At 39.4% G+C, this 18,801-nt stretch overlaps 1 protein-coding gene across 7 annotated transcripts in view; it reads right to left on the bottom strand.

Moving 5' to 3' along the window:
* Positions 1–7,041: 7,041 nt before the first annotated feature.
* The window catches only part of opa1 (OPA1 mitochondrial dynamin like GTPase), a 30,644-nt gene continuing 18,884 nt past the window's right edge, over positions 7,042–18,801 (bottom strand). For all 7 annotated transcript variants that reach the window (XM_044129613.1, XM_044129614.1, XM_044129615.1 and 4 more), the window contains 3 exons: positions 18,417–18,527; positions 8,604–8,677; positions 7,042–8,489 (listed from right to left, as the gene is read on the bottom strand). In XM_044129613.1, coding sequence (XP_043985548.1) covers positions 8,613–8,677; positions 18,417–18,527 — 176 coding nt within the window. In that variant the 3' untranslated portion in view covers positions 7,042–8,489; positions 8,604–8,612. The remainder of the gene's footprint in view (positions 8,490–8,603; positions 8,678–18,416; positions 18,528–18,801) is intronic.

Genomic DNA, 18,801 nt, shown 5'->3' with positions numbered 1-18,801 from the left:
CAAAGAAGACTTGACTGACTGGTTCAATATTTGTCGGTCCAGAGAGTAGGCGTGTGGAGGCTGCAGGAGGTCAAAAGGTCGGTGGGTAGAAACTGTGGCCTTTCGACTCAGATGCGACTGACCAGCAGGTGAACAAACACTGAGGCAGCAGCGGCTGCAGCCAGATGACCTTAAGGGGGAGCTCATCAAGAAAGTTCAATTTTAGACTCACTGTGTCACATTAGGAGAATACAGTACTTTACAAAAGTATTCAAACCCCTTTCACTTTATCACATTTTGTCACTTTACAGCTACAAACCACAGCATATTTTAATTGGTTTTTAAGTGGAAGGAAAAAACATGTTTCTTGTTTTCAAATAGAAACTGACAAGTGTGATCTGCAAATTTATTCAGCCACCACAGTCAATGATTTCTATAACTGGAAATTAACTGCAAATTTGTCTGCACAAAAACTGCTGATGTGCAAAAAGTTGGATGTCACGTTCAAATGTTCATTGGACAAAGGGCATCTTATTCTTTTTTCAGCCAGCTTTAATTTTGTTGGAATAAAACACAACATGGTTTGGGTTTTCAGACAAAAATGGAAAATTCTGAAAACATTTTCTTTGTGGCAATTTGGATGGAAAAAAAAAAAGAAGTTTGTGGTTGCAGTGAGATGAAGTGTGGAATACCTTTCCAGGACACTGAACGCACTGAAATCCAAAAGAAGGAATAAAAAGTATTTCATAAAATTCAGGACTAGATGCTTCATAAAATGTCTCTCTGTCTGTGCTGTCACGCAATGACTTCAACATCTTCTTAACTCTTCTCGAATCTGTTTTCCAGCTCATTCTTTCAAAGGTCATGTGAAAAAACAACCTTAAGAGCATTTTCTGTGTGTCAAACAGAAGTGTGAGAATTCCTGAAAGCAGTGACCATGTAACATGGCAATTCTCTTGTCTTAATCTGGTTTGACGCCAAGCAGGTTGAAGTCCAAATGCTCTGGGAAAACACACCGAGCCATTCATGTAGCATAAGCCTGTTTTACTCTGCAACACATGTAAAACAGGCATACTTGCATATGCAGATCTAATTAAAAACATAAGCTCAGAGAAAATGAGATCAGGACTTCCTGAAAAGAGACAAAAGCTTTATCACTTTCTCAAATGTGTTGTCATTTCTACTCTTCTTTTCACCGATAACAGAGCCTCGCCTGGAACAATCACACTCGGCCTTGCTGTCTGTTTACTTTAGGTTTAGTGCCTGCTAAGATACTATTGATGGCCAGTCAAGTAATGTCGCCTGACTGTTTTTCGTCTGGCCTCAGTGTGGCACTTAGGCGATGAAAGCTGGGTCCTCAGAGTCCCACCAATCCGGCAACAAGTGCAGCCCCCTCTCCACGCTTCGCCATGAGAGGAAGCAGCTCAGCCTGACTGACGTGAGCGGCGTGGACGGATACAATTTCAGCCCGGCAACACAGCCAGGATTTAGCAACCCTCCTCTCTGTTTACCTAAAGGCTGAAGTCAGCTGAGCCCAGACCTCACCTGCTGGCCTCGCTGGTTGCCATGAGAGACCACATAATCTCTCTGAGTCCACGCAGGATCAGAGCCGCTTCTGGTGCAAAAAGCTCCACATCCCTCCCTCCACTTGATTCACAGTTTATGAGACGACTGTGTTTTTGTTTTGTTTTTTTATGCTGGTTTTGCATATATTTAGAAAAAGTTTGTTTAGAAAAACACACACAGCGATTTTATTTAATGTCTGTAACTCCCCAATTTCAGACTTCTTGCCTGTTTAGGCAACAATTTTAACTTATAGATGTCAGATCACACCAGTAAACACACTACAGTTGTTTTCCCCAACAGATAAAAAGGTAAATATGTTAACAAATCAAAGAGCTTTATGATTAAATCTAAACTCAAGTTTCATTTTTTTTTGTGTTTTTATTGCTTTGAAAGTTATCAATAGATTGAAGATGAATCAGGTCACATTATTAATTAAATTATTGCCATTCAGTCAGAGTAGCTCAGCTTATATCATAGCTTTCTTTCAACTCCAACATAAAGGCCAGATTTATAAATTGCACCAGGTTCAAATACATGAGCTACAGATTTATGCAGCTCCCCCAAAGTCGCCATGCACTTATTGCCAACTTCTCTGATTCATGCTTCCCTTGCCCAACCGGTCAGTCCAGAAGAGCGTCCATGTCTTAGTAGGTTTGCAGTGGTGCCAAACTTTATGTAACAGGAATGCTTTGAAGGATATGAATTATAAACCTTCTGTAGCTTTGTGATCCTCCTAAAAATATGATATTTTTATTAGAGGAGTCAATGCAGTATTTCCAAAGACTGAAATATTCACTAAATCAAAACTTTATGACATACTGCTGAATTTTCTTTAAAAAAAAATGTTCCTGAAAAAAATAGAATCAAATTGATGATAATTGAACAGTGGTTAAAAGATATTTTAACCACTGATTTAAAATATAGTTTTAATATATAGTTTTTCCTCTCCTGTTGCTAGTCCAGATGCGATGCAGAGTAGGAGTGAGGTAGAAAAACACATCTCATCCTTCAGGGATTTACCCTCGGCGGTCTGTTTGGCTCCACAATGGCCTGATTCACAGACGACGTCCTGAGATACAGCGATGCGGGACGATGAGGTCACTTTATGGATGGATGTCAGCCGTGAATGGTGAGAACGAGCCACACACAACACACTCATGGAGATACAGGACCACCGCAGGATTCACACGCTTTACCCTCCTTAAGATCCTAAACTTTAGCCGCTGCGATAATTTATAGCTCTCACGGCGTAAGAGCAGGGCTCCGCATGAATGTGTGTGTGCAGGACAGGGAAGGTCACTGACCTCAGTGACTCGGCTAAAATCCCCACGGGCCCAGTTCAGCATTGGAATGGACCCCACAGCGCAATGGGAAGATGGCTCCAACATAATGAGCACAAAGGCCAATTGTGAAGCTATTCTCTGCGGCACAGAAAGCAGCGGGCCCCGGGGACAGTACAACGTTTTGTCGGCTGAAACGGAGAAGGAAGCCTGTTGCCTTAACAAGTCTCTGATAACATTCAGCAGAGGTGATTCAACAGCAGCACTTTGTCTCCTGGGACACAAAGTGTTAGATTTACATCCACTGTATTTATCTGCACTTGGAGACAAAAGTGCTGATAAGTGACTCTGAAGGGCCAAATTAGTCTTATGAAGTTTATTTTGCACCAGCTTCAGTTACTATCTGTAATAACTGTTACATGCTGCCGGATTTTTGGCTTGTCTTTGGTAGAAATCTGAAATGGAATTACATATCTTATGCACACACATCAAAATGTTTAATTAACTTAGAAAATATCCCTTATTTAAAAATAAAGCCATCCCAAGTCACACAAGGAACATAGAACTTTATACTTATGCTTAGTTACATTTGCAAGTATTTGGAAAAAAATTAAGAGGCAACTAAAAATGATCAGTTTCTCCAATTTTACTTTTTTATATGTATATGTTTGAATAAAATGAATATTGTTACTTTATTCTATGAACTACTGACAACGTGTCTCCGAAATTCCAAGCAAAAAATGTTTATAAAAATGAGAAATGGTCAAAATAACGAAAAAGATTCAGTGCTTTCAGACGTCAAATTACGGTATGCAAAGAAAAAAGTTAATATTCATTTAGAACAATAATACTAAGGTTTTAACTGGGGTTCAGTGCAGTAGTCTCTTTTTTTTTCAAAACTGTTTATATTTATTGATTGATTGATTGATTGATTGATTGATTGATATCAGAGCAATTAAAAGAGAAATTCAAAGTCCATCAAACAATATAAGTTAGGTTTTTTTTACCTAAAAACGAAGCGTCAAAATTCTATTTTCAACTATGTCCACTGAAATGATGTGGTAATGTTTTCAACATGTATCCAAACAAGCTCCTTTCTCCTTTTTGTATTTGCTTGATGTCTTACATTTATTGGGAAAATCCCTGCATTCTGTTATTAATGACAAATAATGTAAATGTCTTGACCAATCTTTGACCACTTGGTGGACACTAGAGGATGTTTTTGGTTCTTGACAAGATCTGATCTGATGGTGACCACCACATTCATTTATCTGGCCGCCTCAGTTTCTGCCTCTGCTGTGATGTCAACCATCAGGATGTTAACAGAGGAGAACAACAAATCTGGTGACACGGACAAGGAGGCAAACAAATGCTAACACCGCCTCTTTTGCCAGAAAACGCCCATTCCTGCGACTTATTGCCTCTTTTCCAAGACTTATTCAAAGTTTTTGTCTTCTACCGACCCGCCACTCCCCCATGCCAAAAAATTCTCGGTCCGTATGATTAGGTGGAGGGGATAAAATAAAATGAAACAACAAAATAAGGCCTTTCTTTTCCTTCCGAAAGACTAGAAATGGTGCTTTGTGTGCGTCCGCTGTTGTGGCACATTTGACAGGTCTAGCTCGGCTGCTTTTGTGCAGCCAGAATAAAGGCGATTGACAGAAAACACAAACTGAGCCACTGTGCTGTTGTGAGCTGGCTATTAGTCAACGTGATGGCCTTTGCAGATGCTAATGGCTTATGGTGCATCCAGGTCCAGCCTCCTCCACATAGAGCGTGGCTATCTGATGGCACAAAGACCCTTTGCTCGAGGTTGACTTCTCCCCCCTGCTCTTTTCATCACTGATACAAAAGTCATTAGGCTAAAAAAAGTCATTTCTGAGAATCAGGGGGATATAATAGAAGCGCACAATGAAACAATTTCATAAGAAGCAGCTATGCTCATGGTTAAGGCCCCAGGTGATGAAGATGAGGCTTGTGAAGCCCCTCTGAGTAATGTGGAGCTGTGGTAACAGCCAGGCTCTTGTGAAAGCAGAGATGATGCCCGGGAGTGTCGGACCTCTGTACTCCCGACTTATTAATCAGCCAGACCCTCAGCTGCGTGCCTGAGGCTGCAGCGTGCCTTCAGCCTGCTCTGGGACCAGATAACATCTTGAAGACTTACATACTGGGAGGTTTTACCCAGACCTGGAGCAGAGGCCTCAGCTCATCAGCACACAGTTCACTGAGTCCTGCAGCAGCAGCAGCAGTGGGAGGATTGCAGCATCCTCTTCTGCAGGGCTGAGAGCAAACACATCAAAGATCATTCTCTGTCTATTTTTTTTATTTTTTTTACTCATTGTCCAATCAGTAATTTATTGCTGTGAAATCAAGATTTAATATGTTGGAAAAGTAAACATGCTGTCAACCTCTATCCTACAACTTGCCATCTCTTGGTACAGTCGAAATGTGACAAAATGAATCAAGTCTCAAAAGTTTGTCTCTTGTAATCTGTACCGGTTTTGTATCATGTATATCTAAGAAACTCATCATCTAGGGATGTCTGTGATCTATTTAGCTAGTTGGCTTAATAAGTCTTAGCTGTATTAGTCAGGAAATCGGCAGTTCCATAAATGGAGTAAACCTGTATCAGTTCAGACAGAGCATCTGCATGGTGCAGCATGAGATAAAGCCCTTTTAGGCTACTGTCAGAAAATCCACGCAAACTGTTTTGCTTATGTGCCTATTGATGCATATTTGACACATACCAAGAACTGTAATGGATTTTGCTGTCCTCTGTTGGTCAGAAACAGCCATAACAAGTTCTACTAACAAGTACTTCATTACTACTGCATCAATAATTTATTACATCACCGAAAAAATTCCTCAATCAGCTGGATCAGTGTGTATGAGCAGATTACTTACATAAATGATGAATACAGATTCTCCTGCAATAAATAAATAAAGAAGTTACATTCTTTTTATATAAAATATTTTAAACAGTTGTTGCACAAGAATATGTGAAAGACAAACCAAGTCATAGAAATACACAAAACATACACCTGATGTAATTTTTTATTTTTTTTTTATGTTGCAAAGGTTAATGAGTTCAGAGTCAACATCTCTGAACTCGATGTATTTTTTGAAAATTAGATTTAAAAATGGCAAATTAAGATGCAACAAAAGCTGTCATCTGTGAGATTGCTTCCTTTATTAATTACAGATACTTCACAAAGACAGTCAGTGTACGCAGGTTTATAGCAGCTTTGACCTGACAAAGTAATAAACAAAAGAATTACAGTAAGAGAATAGAGAATTAGAATAAGTTTGTTTTGTAGAGCATTCATTTTATATTCAGAATTCTTCACCTAAAGTTGAGCTTAACTACAATTAACAAGAATTAAGTTTTAAAACAACCTGAACTGGGACCAAAGTTCATCTCTCCACCAGTCAGTGAGAGGGATGACTGAGGACATAAAAAAAAAATACTTGGCATAAGCTACAGTAAACGGTGGCTTCAGCCAATAAAAACAATCATTAGATATTATCTACAAGACATCCAGCTGCTTGTGAGGCATGCTGTGTAAAAAGCCCTTTTCCTACCATCACAGATATAAATGTGAGGCCTTTGCTACTCTTTATCTTTAATTTGTCAAATCAGGATAAACACTGGTCTGATATGTAAAAGAAAAAAAAGTATGAATTTGACCAAAATCATTTAATTGCCACTATTAAGTGATTAACCAGTCGAAATATTAGTAGATTTCAAAATAACGTCTGATGGCATCTGTCGCACCACTGAAAATGGACCATCAAATTGATTCAAAACATGGTTATCAAACCAGCAGTGTTTCATTTCAGGTCGTTGATCTAAATCTAACAGAAAACCTGTCGGCTAAAACGAGGAGAGCATCAGAAACAATGCATTATTATCTCGAAATTCTACAGAAATGACTCGTTAAAGAACCTTCTGTTTGCTCAGATCTTGTGAAAATATTGACAGATGGGGCGCCATGGAGCAGCAGTGCTAATGGCAAAAGCAATTAGGTACAAAAATAGGTGACTATAAGTTTTAATTTAAGGAATTTGTTTTTTAGCCATGTCAAAATTAAAATGTGCTTTTTGTCCTGCAAAGTTTTGACCAGCAGATATTGGAATATCAGCAAACATTTGCAAACTGCAGAGACAAATCAGCCTCTACTGAAGTAAAGCAACAATAAAAGAACAAACTGACAACATAAAAAAAAAAATGAAATTTATTTATTGACGTCAATTTTATTTTCATTTCAACACAAATTAAATAAATAATGCACATCTGTAAGGGGGAACACCATGCACACATTACTTTCTACAACATAAAACAGCTTCTTAGCTTTCTGTTGCGCAGGTGTCTCACTCTGGATCCTGGTGCTGTACATGATAGCGGCTCCCCGACTGCCCACTCACTTTGTCTGTGCAGGAAGCACAGTCTGGATATTTATGTACACATACCCATATAAACACATCTGAGTGAATGAAGGAGTGAAGGAATATGGGTAACGTATTCTCACTCCTCCATGCAGGCAAATACAGAAAGAAGAGAGCAGGGTGTCGGTGACGTGAAGATTCTTAAAGGTTCAAATGAGGAAAAGGATGAGAATCTGGGGAGCGAGTAGAACAGTGAGTCCTGAACAGTGACTGGAACGAAAGAAATTGTAGTAAGGAAGATTTTCTATCATTTTTCCCACTTAGAAACTATTCATTCACAAAGGTAATTTTAAGTACAACAGCTTCTGTATCGCATACATCTAGGCCCACTGCAAATGGCTGACAAAAGATGAGAAACCTGGTGCAAATTCAAAAAACATCTGGAAGAAAACCCAGTCCATTTGTAAATGAGCCCACTGAATCAAACAGTATTGAGAATTAGATCAGCTTTTCTAACTGGCTCTAGAGGCAGAAAACTAACTATAGTGGGACAGACTCTAAAAATCTAATCATATTAAACTGCACAGGTGTTGAATGGGCATTTTTAAAACCTCAATGACAACTATTTCACTTTTTAAAAGACATTTTATAATTTGTTTCCTCTATTTAGCGTTTCAGTAAGAGAGCAAGAGTTACATTTGGGACATGTATGAAATTAAAATAAAATTGGTTGAGAAGTTTGTTGTGCACTTTTGGAACAACGAAACAGATGTCTTAATAAGGGAATAAATTGAATAAAAATAGATCTAGCTTTATGAGACGCGGACGCTCACGAGTAAGGACAGTGGAGAGTGTTGGTGAATGGAGAGCTGGACACTCAGATGAGCTTAAAAGTGGAATCAAGTGCTGTTAATCCTAAATGCAACTATTCAATATTTTAGAAGATAACTGGTTGTAATTTTTGGATGAGACAGAAACTCCAAAATATCAAAAAGAGCATAGGACATATCAACAGTCCTCAGCTATGGGGAACAAGCTTTGCATTTCTCCTTCAATCTCAGTATGGTTGGGTTGTTGTGCTCCTCTGGTGTCAAAGCAGCCAGAGGGATTTGAAAAAAAGGAAAAAGAAAAGGAACTGTTCTTCATTTGTGTTCATATCTATCGCTCCATCACTGTCTAAGAGTCACTGATAGTAAAACCAGGAAGCTGTGGAGATCGTGCCAGAAAGGGGCGATGGCGGAAATTTACAGATGTGCTGTCTTTGTTCAGTGCAATAATCTGTAGGAATAGAAGAAAAAATAGTAAACTGACATGTCAGGATGAAAATAAACACATCAACACCTTTCCTGACACTTTACATTTAATTACAAATGTCATCCTAGAGAGAAATACCTGGATCCGTTACTTCTCCTTGTGAAGAGCTTCAATGAAAGCTTCAAGTTTCTCTTGAATCTCACGGACTTTCTCTGCAAAGGTAACAAAAAAAAATGGCTTCAATTTCAAAATCAAATCAAAAATAGTTCAGCGTGAAAATAAAAAAATAACCAATAAAAAAAAAACAGGACTGTGCACAATGTTGCTGAAAAACAAATAAAACATTTTGTTAAATTATTTTTGTTGCTGAACAAATAAGACATAAGGAAAGATTTGAAAAGTTTTTAATGTATTCCCTGAGTTAAGAATACATTTTTGCTATAATCAAAATAATTCAGAATCATCATTAATATGATTATGGATTTATATACAAATAAATACATATTACCTATAATCCATGTGTATATTTAACTTCTTTATTAATCAATACATTTTGCATTTTTTGTAAATTATAATAAACATTAAATTGTGCAGAATATTATATTTATTAATGATTATTTGACTTACAATCTCTGATACTGAAATATTTTTGTTTTAGTAACACTAAGATTAGACTTGATGCATATCAACTTATCCTCTTTTCCAGGATGATTAGGAATAATTATTTCTGGGTGTTAAGTCTTGGGTGATGAAAGAGACACAAAAGTAATTAAACATAAGTAACTCCAGGATGTGTAATAATTTCTAATATATAATATCTATATACAGATTTTTTTCCTTTGACGTTTATTTCCAGATAAGAAATTTTAAAAAATCCCCCATATTTTCACACAAAAAAACCAAACAGCTCTCTTTGACAGTGACAGCCAAACCTCAAGGCAGACCTACTTTACACATTTGATGATGAAGACTTATGAACCCACATCAAAGCTCTCGCACTCTCCTTTTTATGGCAAGTACCTCCTGGGTATATTGCTAATGGACGGAAGGCGACACCTTATCATCATCTCAGAGGGGAATGGAGGGGGATGAAACCGGAGAGGAAAAAAAAAAACTCTCAATTTTTTAATATAATCACTATTGTCCAGAGAGCATAATACGATCAATCCTTTCACCAAACATGTAGCGTCACGCGAGATTAGCGAGCCGTCTAAAGCAGTCTTAATCACTGACTAAACAGTGGCTGAAGGAAGTCTGTGGGCCAACGATGGAAGGAGGGGAAAAAAACAAAAAACTAAACCGTAGCTCGCAATGCCAGCTGCACCTCCAGGGCCTGGCTGACTCTCCAGCTTCCCCGTCACCCTCGCTAATCTGTCTGTATCTCCTCCAAGCACAAACTCAAACACTGGCTTTGAAGAACAAACCAGCACCGCTCCATCTTGATCAATCAGCAGCAAGAGATACACAGGAGAACTATTGTCGATTCTGAAAGTTACACAACTAAGAGTAACTTTCAGGAACATAAATCATAAAGGTTTGGACTGAGAGCAGCACCGCCCAAAGCATCCATAATGTCAGTGAGGAGGTGATAACACGATGTTCCTTAGAGGGAAACTGAATATCATACTCGGGGGACTTCTGTGAAGCCCTCCTTTGATAGGCGCACTAAGGTATCTTTTTCTTGATAAATGGATGTTTAGAGAGGGAAAGCCACCCCGCCACCTGCCTCCTACAAAACTGGCGTAAGAACAAGAAACATGGTGGAGAGAACACAAGAACCGGTCCAAACCGAGTCAGAAACGCTGGCTGTGAACTCCTGTCCTACAAATCTGGGAGAGCTGTACAGTCATGCCACTTCCACCTCCTCTCACCCTCCAACATGTTCCCGACTGGCAGGTGGCAGGAAAAAAAATTCCCAGCCTTTGATACTCTTATAACGCACTCAGACAAAATGGCAGGGTGTAAGGAGGGGATTACTACACCTTATGGAGGTATTAAAGGGGCCTGTGGAGGGGGAACGCCGACAAGTCACACCAGCAGGTGTGCAGCTGAATGAAACATAAACCTGTGGTACGGCACTGCGACAGGCAGCCCACCGCAGGGCCCGGCTCAACGCAGCAAACAGATTAGGCGACGAGCCCCAACCACAGGGCAACATGACTCAATCCAGGACCAATAAGAACAGGATTACAGACATCTGCCTGACCTGGGGAGAAGAGCTGCGAGGCATTGGGGGTGTGGAGGCGGATGGTGTGACGGAAGGAGGGTACCGACTGTCAAATCGTGAAAACATGGGAAATCCCCTGGCTCAGGCTTCAAAGTTTGTTATTGGCTTTAGATGTGGATGTTGATAAAGTGGCTCGACTTGGATTTCAAATATAGAACGCTCAAAACTGGTCGGCCTTTAATGATCCTTCCAATGGAGGGCACAGAGTGAGCTTAGAGGTTGAGTTAAGAAGCGAGAAAGACACAGCTTGGACAGGTTGTAAAGAGTTACAAAGGAGGATCTTTCAGGAAACTCGAGGTGCATCACCAATCCAATCCTGTCATACACAACGACTTCCTCAACGTCCTACCACATTAGTTTTTCCCCTAAAGTTTCAGAAAAAGTGTTTTCTATTGATTCATCTTAAAATGTGCAGAGGTCATCACAATCAGCCAATTGTTAGCTTGCTTGGTTGTGAAAAATGAGTGGCTTGGTGGGAGCTCAAGGAAAACAGCCACAAAATTCTGACTTCTGTTTGTTGTTTTATGTTACAATAGATGAAACTGAGAAAGGTAGAAACAGAACAAAGTATCACTTTTGCCTATTTCAACCCTAACTGAAGGATAAATCCATCAGGACTTGGCTCAGTCTAGGTGGGGATCCACTTTTGGAGTCCAACTGACCACCATGATGAGTTGTGGTATACAGGTTTTACCTTTGAGTCACAACATCTTGCAGAACAATCTTTGATACGAAAAATATCTCAATTAGTCTTAGACTACATGTAGTCTAGACTGTAATCACAGTGCGGTGTATATATCTTGTTTATGAATCGCCATTCCCCTCTTCTGTTATATTTATTGTTTGTGAATGAATGCACTTATTAATTAAATAAAAATATAGTTTCTCAGGAGCCCGGAGGTTGTGGCCAAGTATGAAGTGCTATCTGAAGAATAGAAAATGTGAAAGACTGATATTTCTTTCCCCCTAACAGCATCTGTTTGCGACCAAAAGACTGAAGCATGATAAAGAAGAGGCCATAAAGGGCCTTTCTTTTCACCGTCCTGTGGAAATGAAACAAACAAACAAAAAAAAATGATCAGTGGTCAGAGTCACTGCTGCCCGTTTCTCACTGTGCAAAAAGGGAGTAGCGGTTTAAGACTCCATTTAGGCTCCTGTTTACTTAAGAGATGAGCCCCAAAACAGTCATTCAGCCGCTCACCCCTTTATCTGGTCATGAATATTCCCATAATCCTCAACCCTCAATCCCAGAGGCCCTTTCTTTCAGATGGTTGGGTGTGTGTGTGTGTGCGAGAGAGTTGCAAAGGGTGGAGAGAAGAAAAGTGGGAAGCCTTTCCCCAAATCCTTTCTTTTAAGGCCTTTTCTCTGCTGATCTCCACATGAAATGATATTTCATTCACTGCCCCATAAGTCTGCAGCAGCCGGAGGAGCACTGGCAGAAAGAACGCGGGGCCAAAGAGCATTTAATTGACCAGTAATTAGACGACGCAGTCCTGCTGGACAAGTGACCAACACAAAATAAAGAAAAAGAGGCGAGAAAAAAAAAAGAAAAAAGAGGGAGGTCTGCAAACTAATCCTTCTTAACTGAAGATGGACAATCTTCCTCAGAGGATGTAGAAAGAATTGAAGACGAAGAAGTTGTTGAGAAAAAAGCCGCAGTTCGCAGAACAAGGAGCAATTTCTTGCCCAAACCCGTCATGATTCACGAAGAAACTTTATCTCCCATCTCTGCCAAGGTCAAACTAAACCATCACTGAAACCGGATCTTTTAATGTAACAAGCAGAAAAGCTTTTCCCCCCAGCGTGCTGCTTGATTCTTTACTAAATCTGGATCATTGTGCCATAAAATCTAAGCCACAGGAGAGGTGGATGCAGGGAAAGTGAGTCTGTCAGCAGCCAGAATACCATGTCAGTGGCAGAGCAATGAATCAGCCCCAGCACTCAGGGGTCTTATCTAGAAAACAGATGCCTGGGAGTGACGGGTCTGACCCAGGGAGAGGGACGCATAGGTCTGAATGGGTCAGCGCCTGGGGTCAGCCAAAGGTCGGACCAAAGGAAAACACCAACATTTATGGTGAAATTTTTTTTTTTGAGAAGAACCAGATGATTTAACTGGTTGTATTGACAAACATTGTTTATAGCTCCAAAGCGTTAGATGGCAAAACTTTAGTTGGGGTTGCAGATGGTGATGGTCGGAGGGTCATCTGGATGTAGCTGAACTCTGTCCAGTTTTAAGGAATTATCTTAAATCAAACATGTGTAAGCGACACCCAGACAGACCGGTTTTCTGTTTTTGGAAGGTGATTGAAGGTGCAGAGGTCAGCCTGTGACTCACAGTCGACGCTACAGAGGATCTGGGCTCTGAAGTTGCTCCTCTTGAGTCCCAAATGATCCTGGTAATAATCCACTTTTATTACTCAGAGGAACTCCTCTTTCCTTTGTACAAGTGTGTGAAAAAAAAATTAATTGATGATCTTTTGCAAAACATCGACATGAAACAAGGAACATGTGCTGGGACTGTGTGAACAGGAACCTGGATGAGTTTCCCTTCTGATTGCTCCTCATCATTTGTCTTTCCCACCCTTGACCTTCCTGTTTCCCTCTGCAGGAACGGAGAAGGCTTCAATATTTCTTAGATCAGTGTTTCCCAACCCTGGTCCTCAAGGCACACTGTCCTACATGTTTTAGAGGTTTCCCTGCTTTAATGTGCCTGATTCAACTGATTGCAGTTCAACAAATGCCTGTTAATCAGTCATCAATTGAAATCAGCTGCACTGAAGCAAAGAAATACCTAAAACATGCAGGGCAGTGTGCCTTGACACTGTCTTAGATGGTTTTATTCCAATTTCACCACCTTAGTCGTCACCTTTTAATGGCTCGTCATACAAAATACAAGCTACCCCAAGTCCACCCAAGTCTCTTTTTTCTGAAATGATTAACTATTCATGTGCATGTGTTGTTATAACACACTGTATTGCTGCAAGAGAAAGATGTTCCTAGATCATGACACCAGAGTCAGGATGGAGGGGATGAAGAAACAAGGGTCTGGGGAATAAAGGAGAAGAGACAGATGATGGAAACGATGGAAAGAGAAGCAGCTCAGGACTTTAGTAAATTCCAGCAGCCGGCCAGTCAGCACTCTGATGATGGAGGGCAGAGAGTGATAAATACAAGAAAATCTTAAATTGGTAAAGAAGTTCAAGAATGTGGTTAACAAACACAAATATAACTAAAAGCTCTTTCATGCTTTTATTTGAGAACTACTCTACCCAGTAGATAGTCACCTTGCAATTGGAAGTTTGTGGGTCTGATTCCAGCTTTCCATTGACACGTGTTGAAGTGCCCCTGGGCAAGACTTGATCTGTGTATAAATGTGTGCGCAGTAGAGAGTGTGGATGGATGTAAAGTGCTTTGAGTGGTCAGTATGACTAGAAAAGTGCTCTGTAAATTCAGTATATTTACCATAGAAGCATGTGAAAAGTGGAAAACAATACAAATATGGTAAATTTTTACAATTTTCAAAACAAAAACTGTGTATTAGTTCAGGTATACCTCAGACTGATCCAGATTGATCAAAACACAGTAATGCGGAAAACGGACAGTTTAAGAGCAGAAACTAATAAAGGCTCAATAAATGAGCCTGGAGTGCTCGCCTGCAAAAATTGCAAAAATTATTTTTGCAATTTTTAGCTGTAAACACTTTTGTGGCATCCGCAGAGATTCAATTTGGCGGTTTTGGTCCACGTGGCAAAAGGTCAGAGTAAACGTTAACACTCTCTGCTTCCATCTATCCTGCTCTCAGGAAGATGTTAACCACATCATACGTTAAGATCATGCGTCACCCCTAAAGCTGGGGCAGAACAGAGGAGCACTTCTCCTTGAGCCCTCACTAATCACTGTGAAGGAAGCTGCTCAAAGGAGGCGGCGCAGGGGGAGGAGATGAAAGGAGACAAAGTGAGCGTGAGGCTGAGAGGGCATTCCGCTGAGCAAGCCCAGACAACCACAGCTTTATTGTGTCCTGCTTCCACACCAGCAAACGGAGAAAGTTACTGCACGCACAGACAAGCCAAGCACTTCACACATTATTTCCATTTTTTTTTTTTTTTTAAAGGAACCTCTGTTGACACCTCTTGTTCCCTAACCCTCAGATAACCCCGCTTCACGTAAACTCAAATCCATGATTCTCCACAAATCGCTGCATTAATCAGTTCCAACAAGCACCCAGTCAAGATTGTGGGATTATGGTGAGAGGTTGTGCAGTGGCCAGGTGTTCTTCTGAATCAACTCTTGTGAGTTGTGCCAAAAACCCAACTGTGATACTAATTTTTGAGGTGTGAAAATGCAAGAAGCATAAAATCCTTAATTTAAACTGCTAAAATGATTGTACTTTATAATGATTCATATGCAAATATATTAAAATGTGAAAATACTGTTAAACAAATTGATTAGTCATTCTGTCCTACTTGAATCAGCCTTATTGTTAATTAGTTGAGATATTTATACCCAGCTTCTAAATGTCTGAGGAGGTACAGCAGCATTAAGAGCATATTGTTCATATGCCCGAAACATTTATGACGAGAGCATTTGTATTTCTTCTGAAAATACAAATGCTTTCTCATGTTCTTCTTTGATACATTTCCAGAGCTGGAAAAATTAAAAACAAGATTTTCCAGACTGCATGGAAACCCTGAACTTAAAGGATCGCAAGAAGATGAAATAATATCTGGCTGATCAGCTTTCATCCAGTAATAAATGTCACAGATAGCTCTTGGACATATTAATGAAAGCTATTCCACCAGGTTATGCAGTATAATTCTCTTAATATTATTAAATCTTGTTGTTTTGTCTTCGTTTATCTGCTCTATTTATTCTAGTGATTGTTTCTGTGAAAGGATCACAAGCTCAATTTTTAAATTAAAGCAGAGAAAACAATAAAATTTAAGAAATTGAGAAGAAAATAGGTTGTTCTTGTTCACACACAGTCAAATTTAGGTGACTGATAAGTAACATATTAGGAAGTTCATAAGCAAAGTGAATGGAAGCAAAAGGTCAAAATGAACACACAAAATAGTTGAAATGACAATACCTACAGGTAATGTGTTCTATCAGTAATACTTTGCGCTCTGTCACATCAGGCACAGTAAAAGTCACTGAAATCAAACCACACAAACACACAAAGGACAGTTTCTAAATTTGGGCAAAGGAAGCAGCAGCAGTGATTTCTGCTCTGGGTTTGTACATCACACCTGGGCTTTGCTCCAGAGGCGGCGCTGTGCCACGCAGTCCGTCTGGCACATGCTGACCGTCACACACATACGCACACACACCTCTCTGCAGCATACACTGTTCCTCATTCATTAAAAGGTGCCTTCACACTCCCTCAGTGACGCACGCACCTGACCTCTATTTGTAACCTGAGCAGTGTTGAGGCTGTCTGTGAGCAGGCAAACAGAGTTTAACAGGAGCCTGCCCCCGGGAGAATATTTCTGCCTTTGTTAAGTGTGTTTATCCTTTCCCCTCTGTCTCATATCTCTCCGTCTTTCTCCTTCTTTGCTCCATCCTTTTTTCTAACAGAAAGAGAAGTCAGGTGAAGGTATCCTTTCCGATATCCTACTCTTTCTGTCTAATTCTGTCAAGAGACGAAACAGAATCTAAGAGTTGCTGAAATAATGAAGGAGAATGTGGGGAGATAGTGTGAGTTAAAAAAAAAAAAAGAAAAAGAAAAAAAAAAAAGACACCTGGATTAAGTAACCCTTTGTGTTAACCTGCTGACCTGTGGGGGTGAAGCCATAGTTTGAGCTCTAGGCAAAGTGACCTGCTGTCTTTAAACAGAGAGATAAGCAACATTTCTGAGGAGAGGTGATTTCATAATGCCGGGAAAGCAGTTGCTTCTCAGACAGAGAAAGTCTCCTTTCCCGAAGAGCTGAGCTCACCTCAGAAGGTGTGGTTGTAAGTCCCGTCAAGGGCTCTTAACCCCGGATCTGAATAAACACCAAAAAACCACTGCTGTGGTTAATCTGGTAGCAGATCCAATGTCCGCTAACAGCTGACAATAAAACACTGACATTAGAGAGTAGAGAAGCCATGTGATGCAAATTTAAACCAGATGTATTTTGGTAAAATTAAGAATTCATATTTTATCTTACTTTTCATTTTAAATCTTAAATCTTAACACTAACAGACTCCTTTAGTAATTAGGCCACTTGTAAAAGGAATTGGTAGCTCTCAATTAGTTAATTTTCAAATCCTTAATTTTGGTTGTTACGTGTCAGAGCTTTAGTGAGAGACTGTAAGAAAGTACAGAGTTTGCGCTAAGGTGTGCTTCCATCTCATAAGGTTCCATGACAGAATCAAACCAAATTCCCACATCTATTAGACACAAGAGGCTTTGGTGGAGGGAAGTGGGAAAGCCACGCCTGTTTGGAAAAGTTTGGGATTGGCTTGTCTTTTAGGGTTTACAAGGCCAGGCAGGTTTAGGGGGTTTTACACGCAGTGTGGTACAGACACAGGACTGTGTGTGCTTGTTCTCTCCTTCTACTCAAATCCCTCCAAAGGAAAAACAATGACAATATAAATACTAGAATCTGTCTACATTATTTACACACAACTTTATGAGGCTGGAGAACAACTTGTTATTTTGGTTGTGCCATATTTTCTGAAATATGTTATGGGCTGATTTATAAACATATGAGTTGAGTTATAAAAAGGCTAAACATGTTACTGTGGAACTACAACTGTTCCACGTGAAAACATGGCAGCCAGAGAAAGACATGAAATGTGTGCAAATACAGCATTTGTCTCATTTGATAGATTTTTAAAACTAAATGGATAAAGCCATGACTGTTTAAGGAGTTACATTGTGAAAACATAATAGCTTTCTTAACCCATCACTCCTAATTTCTCTTGTATGAGAAGTAATAATTTTAACATTTCTATTTTTAATTAGGCTTTAAAATATTAGTTTAAATAATGACATGCATTTTTATGTAACCATTTTGATGTAACCAACATGAAACAATTAATATTTACTTTGAGTTGAAAAACACAATGAGAATCTCATTCAACACACAATTATTAAAATGTCAACATTTAAACCAAGTTTTCTGAAAGCAGTTAACCACATATAAAGCAGTAAGTACCATCAGTGATACTGTTAAGATACGAGTAACTTCTTTATATAATATGCAGCAATAAAAGCCTCCAACTATAAAACAGAAACTCACCTTCACATGTAATAAGCATGTTCATCACAGACATGTGAAGGTATTTTTAGTTTTAATTATACCCACTAGTTTGATATTTTGAAAATGTGCCTAATTTGAGGTGGTTGTGGCATATCAGAGATCAACCAAGAACCTGAAAGGACATCGAAGCAAACGCTCTTTAAAAAGCAACTGTCTATTTGAAACTGACTGCACTGTCAGCTGTAACTACCGTAGGATAATTCAGGAGAACTTATCTGATACACTACTGCCCCCTTCTGACCACTGAAAGAACTAAATTTTTTTATAGGGGTCTCAAAAACCAGTCCTCAAGAGTCAATCTTGCTACTTTTACATCCTCAGCATTTTAAAGGTTTGATACTCAGTCCATTATTTGATTTAGGTGTGTTGGAACAAGGATGCATCTAAAAACTTTTATTCGTGCGTTTAACAAAATTATAAAAAGGGAAGCAGAAATATTCCATTTTAACTGAACTGTTTACTGTGTGGTTTTTATCTTACTGAGATCCTCAGCCAGCTGGACTCTGCGGCCAGTGATGAGTTGAGTCTTTTTCTCCAAGTCTTCTCCAAAGTCATCCAAGACCTCTTTTACATTTTTCTCCAACCGCCGCACTGCAAACAACCAACAAACCTCACATAAAACCAATGCTAATTTAGACTTTTTAGGAGTGTTCCTTTTTAAAGACATTCTATTAATTAAAAAAAGGAGACAGGAAGGGTTTATTTGAACATATTGAGTCCAAAATCAATATTATTACTAAAGGAAAGAGTTTCAAGCTGCAGGCCTGATTTGGCTGCATACTTTTCCTTTTTATAATGTGTGTACAATGTAAATTTGTTCCGATAAATATAAAGCACTTCAATAGAAATAAACTACAATTTCCAA

Source organism: Gambusia affinis, linkage group LG10 (genome assembly GCF_019740435.1).
Source record: "Gambusia affinis linkage group LG10, SWU_Gaff_1.0, whole genome shotgun sequence".
Lineage (NCBI taxonomy): Eukaryota > Metazoa > Chordata > Actinopteri > Cyprinodontiformes > Poeciliidae > Gambusia > Gambusia affinis.
Note: the sequence above shows the minus strand (reverse complement) of the source record. Positions and strands in the feature narration are given on the sequence as shown.